Genomic DNA, 8,915 nt, shown 5'->3' on the forward strand with positions numbered 1-8,915 from the left:
AGAAAGAAAGAAAAAAAAAATAGAAGTAAAACAATTGCTTCAGGGAAAATGGCATATTCCTTCAGCCTGCTTACGTCTTGGTTTCTTAGCAACCTTTCCATACACCATTTGAGTCATGTGAGTGTTTCTTTTCTTTTTTTTTTTTTTTTTTACTGTTGATCTGTTTCCTTGTAACTGTTGATATTGGGTTTTTTTTTGGTCCTTTTTTATTTGTGGAGGCTGCTTTGTAATTTATTCACCCGGTGTTTTGTGACTACAATCCCTAGTTTGACCCTTACTGATTTTTTTGGACATTTGATTTTTTTTTTTTTTTTTTCCTTTGAAAGTTCTAGAATTCCATTGTTCACATGGACATGCAGATGTAGATGTTTACTGTAACATGAGCTGATATCTGGAATGAATCCAAAAAAACAAGAAAGCAAAAAAAAAAGGCACAAATCAGCAAATTTCAGCACGATAACTATGTTACTTACTTACTCAGCGCGTGTCTGAGCGACACGAGGTCAAACGTCCAGTCCTGAGCAACTCCCAGTGAAGCTGCTGTCTCAGACACATTGAAACTTTGTGTCTGAAATGGCAGTTACACTATGGAATGTTTGGTTCATTTGAATCTGTTCTAGAACTCTGCCATGAGAATTCATACGAGAATTCTCGTGTGAGATCAGCATCAGATGTTTACCTGATGCGCGGGCCATTGCGCTGCTTTCCATGTGAAAATGGACTAGTTCTGTCCAGACTGTGCGCAGTTCTGATAGAGAAGCCATTCCTACACTTATTGTCTCATTTGTGCTGCTGTGAAGCTTCTCCTCTTGTAAAAAAAGCATGTAGATATTCAATCTTGGTCAAACTATTTCAGAAACAGTTCTCACAGCGTTGTAAATGGCGACTGGCTGCAGTCCCTCCTGAAATTGGAGCTGAATGCAGATGTTTGCCTGTTGCTCTGGTCTCGGACACTTAAAGGATGTTAGATGTTTAAAAAATAAAAAAAAAAGCAAACTGTCTAGTGAGCACACGTTTAGTGGAGCTTATTTTGCCGTGAGCCTCACAGCCGTACTGTGTCTCTGTTCATACTGTGTTCTAAATGTACATAGGTATAAACATGATTGTTAGCATCCCATATAAATGTTCTAATTTAAGTGCAGCCTTGATACTAAAGTATAATTTAACCTCTGATATCTGCATGAGTCTATCCATCTAATATATGGCGTAAATAATAACATATAAAGGAATTACTGTAGCGTGTTTATACTAATTGCACATCCGACAAAGTCTTTGTGTTTTCCGTTCAACCAGGGCTTTTGTGTTCTTGTACCGGTTGCTGAACTTGAATAGTTAAGAACTTTCTAGAAGGCCTGATGTTCCCTCAGGGCCATGTGGTTCCAGCAGGTTATAATACGTTCAGGAGCATACGGTGTTTAGCATGTGTCTATCCTTAACGTTTTCTTTCTCTCTTTTTATTTTATGTACTCCCTCCCAGTTCAAATATTTATATGCCTCCTTCAGCAAAAACCATTTCAATGAGTTTTATCTTTATCAGAGATTGTTCTGTCGCTCTAAAAAAAAAAAAAAAAATAGATTTTCAGAAATAGAAATGTGGAAATCTATTTCTAACTATTTATGAGTATTGTGTATATAATCAGTATTAGGCATGAAAGCCATGTTGAGGAGGGGGGGTGAAGTGGTAGAGGGGGGGGGGTTACTGTTTGAGGGGGGTTTTGGGTGTTAACCCTTGTGTCTGTCATTTTTTTCATGTCCCTTATTACACAAGCTTTTTACCCTAAGGACCCTCTACTGTTAAAAAAAACGCTTGTATGTGGAGACACGCTGTCTGTATGTACAGGCGATGATCTAAGCTTAAGTTGGATGACTGAACACAGACCAGTGTCGTCCTGTGTTAGGAGACATGTGGATAATGGAGGTAAAGAATGTTGTGTGGGGTTGTTTGAAGAATTAAGTGGTTTGGGTTGTTGTTCTGTTTTTGTTTTTTTTCTCTTCACGTCATGGACGCTGGGCCTTGCTCTTAGCGTTGAGGCTGTCTTGAGCAGGACTGGTTAGCTGAACGTCAGAGGGGAAGTATGTGGCCTGTGTTTGGAAGTTGTGGTTTGGTTTGGTAAATGGTTGACATAAAAGAAAACAGGGACCTAGTGGAAAGAGCACAATTCAGATGCAATACACTAACATCTCCTTAATAGGAACTAAGAAAGAGATTTAAATGTTTTTCAGCATGTCCTTTTTTTTTTTTTTTTTTTTTTAATTTTATTCTGGTTGTTTGGAAATTGGTATAAAAATGTTTGAGTTCCGTATGTTTGAATTCTCTGACTGTGTCTAATTTAACATCTGAAGTGAATGGTGTCATACTGTTTGCCAGTACACAGAAAACAGTTTGATGCCCTTTTTTTGAAAAGATTCAAGATTTGAGGTATGTAAGGGGCACAGAAAAATGAAAACTTGTAAAATGTGGTCATCCATCCATCAAAAAGAGAAGAAAAAAAAGCCCCTGAAAGTTGTGTGTTCTCCTCCTCCTAACTCCTGTTACAGCACAAAGACGGTGCACTCTCTGCACTGGAAACACATCTACAATGTTTTCTCCTTTTTTTATTTTTTCCTTCGTGTTTTTATCTCGTTCATTTGAGTGATATGGGTCAGGTTCTTTTTGGAATCGTGGGAAATCTCTGATTCACTGTGACCCAAGAGACTGTTTGAGGATGAGATTTGATTGGTCAGCTCGTTGAGAGGTAGGGGGAAGTCATTGGTCCTTTATATGTTCTCACTACTTTGGCCTTCATGTTGACACACACCCCCTTTTCCTTTTACACTTGAACCTGCTAAAGCTTCAGAAGCTGCAAAGTGCTCTCGGTCTAGCTGTAGGGACCATGTACTCTTTTTCACGACACGCATCTGCGTGTGTGTTTGCATGGCGCGTGATCAACACACACCCAGTCTCGAGATGGTATGTTTCTGAGCGTTTAGTAATCACTTGCAGTTAGAGGACCTTCTGTTCCCCTTTGTGCTGCAAAGCTTGGGGAAAAAAGAGCTAACTGTCCTTTATCTCAGAGAGTAACTCACTGAAACAGTTAGGGTAGAACTGTGCCTTAGATATGCAGGAGTAGGTTTTGTTTTATTTTCATATAATATTAATACCTAAACTTCTCACATGTGCTTACCTCCGCCATGACAATCATTCTACTTGACCAGGGGGCAAGAGCAGGACCTGCTTTCAGAGAGCGGCATGGGTGCTGATAAAACCCTGTCCACAAATTATATTTGTAAATATATCTAAAAAAAAAAAAAAAAAAAGTGTACTGGAAAAAAAATGAACTGTTAAAATAAAGTTTTGCAAGATAAAAAAAAACAAAACAAAAGAAACAAGTGTTGGTGTTGAATCTTTATCAAATGCTTTACTGTGTAACTGCGTTTCTGATTCCACTGTGCTTAAATAGGTCCTTTGTGATATGAATAAAGAGTTCATTGTTTTATGTTTCTTTCTTTTATTAATGTTTAGTGAAATCAGCACAAAACTGCAGCCAATATAGTATTGTCATATGACTCGTCACTAAGAAACTCCAGCCAGCCACACAGTTTTAAACACTCCTGAACTTCTACCACAGGTTAATGTAAACTAAGCAAGTGCATATAATGTGTTAAAAAAAAATCAGTGTCACGCAGTTCAAAACTTAGAGGCTATTTTTTTTTTTTTTCCAGTAAGGCGTATTACTAATCCCATTACAGATAATTCCAGACATACAAGAGTTTTCGTTATACCTCCTAAAACAATAGTGTTGTATATTTGCTATTTTTTGCTACAGAAAAGCTCTAGATCAATGTATTAGACATTATCAATAACTGACTACTGTAATTATTTCATCTTGAACAAAAGAAACAATCCTCTCAATTGCTCTACAGTTGCAGATTCATTTACTTAAGCCTCTCTCACACACAAGTCATCTCTCCAATCACAGTTCTACCTCATTATACAACAAAACAACAAAAAAAACAACCCGATAAATTTCCCGTCCAAGCAATCGTATGCCTACCATCCCCTCAATGCTGATGCCTTCCAATGACACCCAGGTTAGCATTTAGTTTTACCGTTTTTATTTTTAATCCTTCACTTTTTCTGCTAAGCTTGTGTTAGTTCGCTTTAAATGAGTGCCTTTTCTTCGGCCTTTCCCGGCTTTCTCTCCTCCGTCGCTCACAGCTTTTTGGCGCAGTCGGGGCAGTAGATGTTTTCTCCGTGGAGGACGAAGCGTTTGTTGGCCAGAGACAGAGAACATTTCTTGCAGTTGAAACAGTACTCGTGCCAGGACTGCCCCTCGTAGTTCACCACGTTCGTCCCTCTGCCGAACCCTACGACACAAGAAGGCACAGCCGACAGTTTTTTACGTGGAGGTCTCGTGTTTGATGCCAAGTCGGCCTAGGTCTGGGTTTTTTTTCTGCTTTACAGTGTCTACCCTGGCCATCGTACCGCTGATCAAACTCAGAAAGCACTGAAGCCCCAGTTCTGCATCCTTACCGTTTCTCTGTTTCAACAAACCTACGAAATGTTCTTACACTGAAAAAATGGAGCTCTGTGTAAACGTAGAGGTTTATCTAAAGTGAAAAAGTTCATAGGCGTCTTAATGTTTTTGCAGGGGGGGGGGTGATTTATGAAATGACATCATGCAGCTTGTCTGTCTGTGAGCGGTTCTGTCTTCCCACAAAAAAAGACAATGTGGAATCAATTTTCCCATGGAATTTATTGCATAACTTTTGCTCCATTGCAGGCATAAATCTATCTGCCGTGTGTATGTGTGTGTGTGTGTGTGTGTGTGGTATATGTCTGTACCTGTTATTGGGTTATTACATCCCTGACACTTCTTGGCCACAGAGGTCTTGTAGCAGTCGACACAGTAATACTGATCCTCACAGGCCGTGAAGCGAGTATTAGCCAGAGGTTTCCTACAGGTGCTACACACAAAGCACTCAGAGTGCCAAGGCTGGTCCTGGTAGGTAATTCCACCCGAGGTGATTGGCTTGGGGCGGGGGGCGGGGGGGGAGGACAAACGGATATTATCAAGACTGACTCAAACTGAAAGTATTTAAACCTTCATATCCTTTATCAGGGAGGGCAGGAGACTCATTAGTTGGTAAATGGCCTCGTTAATAACTGCAAAATTATGAAATCAAACCCAAAGTAGGGAGGTTCATCTTTTTTAGCTGAAACCAAACTACTTACCTCCCAGGTTTTTAAAGAGATGGGTTAGCGCTGGTATAATATTAATTGACAGATTAATAATGGTAAACTTGGTGTGACACATGACTGTGTTTTGCCGGAGTCACCTGTTTGCAGCTGGCGCAGTTCTTAGCAAACTTCTTCTCATGGCAGGTGCCGCAGTAGATGTCATTGCCTTTGGCCATGAAGCTCTGAGTGCGGATTGGCTGTTTGCAGTCAAAGCAGGTGAAGCACTCTTCATGCCACACTTTGTGCTTGTACTCCACGTTCTTAGACCCTGAAAGAGGAGGAGGAAACACAAACTCAAACATCTCCCTAACCACGTAGCAGCAACGAGAACCCACAGCTGGAACCCGTCTGCGGGCGAAGGCTGATTTGGTCTTCGATGTCCCGCTCAGGTGAGGCGTAACAGGCTGAGGGGCGAAATGCTGGTGACCCTGAGATACCTGCTGAAGATGCAGAAGGGTTCCAAGCAATGCAAATGCTCCGACCACCCTGCCACCGAGGAATACCATCACGAGGAGTATCCTGCAACACCGTATCCTAAGTAGCCCCGGCAGTCACTTCTGCTTGTAGCAAAGCAGCTCCGATGTTTATCTCACTCATACCCAACAATGAATGAATGATAATGACAGAACCGGACTGAATATTCATTGCGTCGTTAAAATTCTGCATCGGGGAAACAGTGGCTCGCTCCATTGCTGAACACTGGATGAACCTAGATTTTTATAGATGAATGTTCCCCCCAGTCCTAACCTTTCTCTTGACAAGCCACCATCACGTCACGTTTTACAACTCTCCCTGCTCTCACTGCTGTCGAGTGCCTGATCAGTTTCGGCAGGTGTCTTAGAGGAGAGGACAGGTCTAAAATGTGCTCTTTTTCTGGCTCCCTGGGAGAAGAATTGGGAAACCCTGTTGTACATGATTGAATTGATTGTGTATTAAGGTAAAGACTGTCTGACACGCACCTGGCATGATGACCTTGTAACAGCCTTGGCATCTTGGCGAGTCTTCTTTGGCACCACACTTGCCACACATGATCTTGCCATCTTCTTTGGCACTGAATGGCTCGTTAGCCAGGGGCTTGTAGCACTTGGCACAACGGAAGCAGTCCTCATGCCAGTGACGGTTCTTATGGGTTAGCTCCTGAGAACAGGAACAGAAAGGGTTAATATAATATACAGCGTATTCCTACTGGCCAAAATACAACAGATAAGGCCTTATTCAAAAGGCGTATTCTTTTACACATGACGAGCGGCCCACTGATACGTGGTAAATACAAAAGAGCTCAGACCTTTTAATTACATAATGAGGAATGGAGCCAGCGTACGGTAAATATTAAATTTCGCAGCATTCGCATATGCCTACCTTGGCATCGACGCCGATTGGACGACGGCATTCTGCACAGGTGTTGGCACAGATCTTGTCAAAGCATCGCGGGCACACGTGTTTCTCGTCTTTTTTGACGTACTTCTTGCCCTGCAGGTTGTCGCGGCAGTAGTAGCAGTCAAAGCGGTCAGTCATGGTGGAACTGAGATAGCTCCGCGGGCCTGTTTAAAATATAAGACAACGAGACGCCAATAACGACACCGGTCGTCACACCCAAATACACCCAAAATTAAGATCATACCAAATGCAAAATGGTCTCTTTTGATACCTCAGTTGGTATCAGTCAGTTCATGGAAGGAGGGTCCTTCCCTCTGATCCCTTTTGAATCTCATTTGATTTTGTCATTTTTATTTTATTATTGTATTACAAATATAATTATTAACATTTTTGGAGGATCAAAGATGGAACTGAAGGTGGATGAAACTCCTACAGGTGTAATTTTGAAGATTTAGAAATGGAAATATCTTGTTAAAACATATTTGAGTTAAGAAGAAAATCCTAAATTCTTATGATTCCTTAAAATCTCCAACGTAATTTTTTATGCTATCTACATTCCATTTTACACCGAATATATTCTTACAATCCGAAGTATTGAAGAGTGTATGTGGACAAGAAAGGATGATTCAAAATGCAGTACTGTGCAGTAACCACTAGAGGACAGTGTAGCTTACAGTTAGAGTGAAACGGAGCACCCTGACATCGAAGTTTTCCAAATATATCACTAAAAAAGAAAAACGCTGCAGAAAACCAAGCACTTTTCATGTTATACTGAGAAATTTGGAGCAGTCATTTGAAGCAAGTATCATGGTTCACTAGTTTAAAGCACTATTGAGCATATCTCAACAGTTCACTGATAGTGGAGCTTGATATTTCTCAAGATGCACGTCAAGTCAAAGGGTCATCAAAATGACTGGTTGCCACTAGTTGATCATTTAGGTACGTTGCCCAGAGCACTTCAGCTGTGTTTATGACCTGAGTGCCACATTTCAAAACAGTGTCTTCTGGGTGAAAGATTACAGTGATAAACGATCTCATCCAAAGGCTGCTTTCCCACTGCCATCAAACTGTCCTGTTTGCCAATCCAGCACTGTCAAGCAGCCACATACCAAACAAGTTAGGGAAGTGTGTGGAAAGACAGCTGCAAAAATCGCCAACAGATGTCTGTTCAAATGTAGGTTTTATACGATGAAGTCACTCTGCGAGTGATAACGGAGTGTGCTACATTTCCTGGCAAATGACAAGTTGAGCGGTATTTTTAGAAAGACAGACTCATTCCTCCCTGTTTGAGTTATCCAGTGCTGACAGCCAATCACTGGTCAAATGTGTAAAGAGAGTTTCCCCTACTGTTCTATTCGATATCATTCCATCCAATCAAACAGCAGAGACTCCACATCAGCACTTACTGCTTTTTGCTTCTTCTTTTTTTTCCCCCCTAATTTAATAACAAAAAACTGCAGAAGAGGCGTTGTTTGTTTTCATTTTCTTTCAATGGAAAAGACCTGGACATGGTGAAAGGAAATGCAGTGACAGGAAGGCACCTGGGATGCGGCACACCCACACCGCTGAAGAACTGGAGGAGAGGCTGGAAAGGCAGTTTCCTGGAGAGCTGGATGATTAGAGCCAAGCAATTGTTAGGCTTGATTTGATAACATTGATAGTTTCTGCATAGCTCACAACTGTCAAGGTTGAACGAAGAGTTCCTACATCAGCTGTTGAAGATAGCTCATAGGCTGCTTTACTTTAGGCTACTTAGTCTAGGCTGCATTAATGGCAGTGTGTCAGCCCCATCCCAGTGCACTTCATTAAGATAATGAGTATGGATCATTCTGTGCCTTTTAACGGAAACGGCCCAGCAAAAGAGCTTCTTCATCTGGGAAAGATTTCCTCCTCCGGAACTGAAACGACAACAAACAGCCGAGAAGATCAGTCTGCTTAAAATCTCTCTCTCTCTCTCTCTCTCCCTACACCAACGCTCACAGTAGAAGCTCAGAATATAAACCCAGCAGGCAAAGGTGACATAGGATGTTTAATACTGGAAAAAATGACCGATTCCACATAGCTGGCAGAGAAGCGAACCTCTTAAAGTGCAGACCTGACTGGATGTATAGCTTCATGTGGAACAGCAGGCGTAATGTCTGCTGATTTCTGTGATGGCCCGTTTATCTGATGTATTTTGAGCGCGCTGATGTTAGATGTCTAGTATTTAAATCCCTGACTCTAAAGCTCTAAAGGATTGATCTCATGCGACCTGGCACTAATGTTTGGAAAACTGTGAATCTGAGCACGTCTGTGATCCGAGGACCGTGCTTAGTCA

At 41.4% G+C, this 8,915-nt stretch overlaps 1 protein-coding gene across 1 annotated transcript in view; it reads right to left on the bottom strand.

Moving 5' to 3' along the window:
• Window positions 1-3,524: 3,524 nt before the first annotated feature.
• fhl1a (four and a half LIM domains 1a) overlaps window positions 3,525-8,915 on the bottom strand; it is a 13,021-nt gene continuing 7,630 nt past the window's right edge. Inside the window, exons 2-6 of the mRNA XM_030764889.1 lie at window positions 6,581-6,762; window positions 6,181-6,358; window positions 5,320-5,489; window positions 4,826-5,012; window positions 3,525-4,347 (exon numbers count right to left, since the gene is read on the bottom strand). Coding sequence (XP_030620749.1) covers window positions 4,193-4,347; window positions 4,826-5,012; window positions 5,320-5,489; window positions 6,181-6,358; window positions 6,581-6,736 — 846 coding nt within the window. The 5' untranslated portion in view covers window positions 6,737-6,762 and the 3' untranslated portion in view covers window positions 3,525-4,192. The remainder of the gene's footprint in view (window positions 4,348-4,825; window positions 5,013-5,319; window positions 5,490-6,180; window positions 6,359-6,580; window positions 6,763-8,915) is intronic.

Source organism: Chanos chanos, chromosome 2, assembly GCF_902362185.1.
Source record: "Chanos chanos chromosome 2, fChaCha1.1, whole genome shotgun sequence".
In the NCBI taxonomy this organism is placed as follows: domain Eukaryota; kingdom Metazoa; phylum Chordata; class Actinopteri; order Gonorynchiformes; family Chanidae; genus Chanos; species Chanos chanos.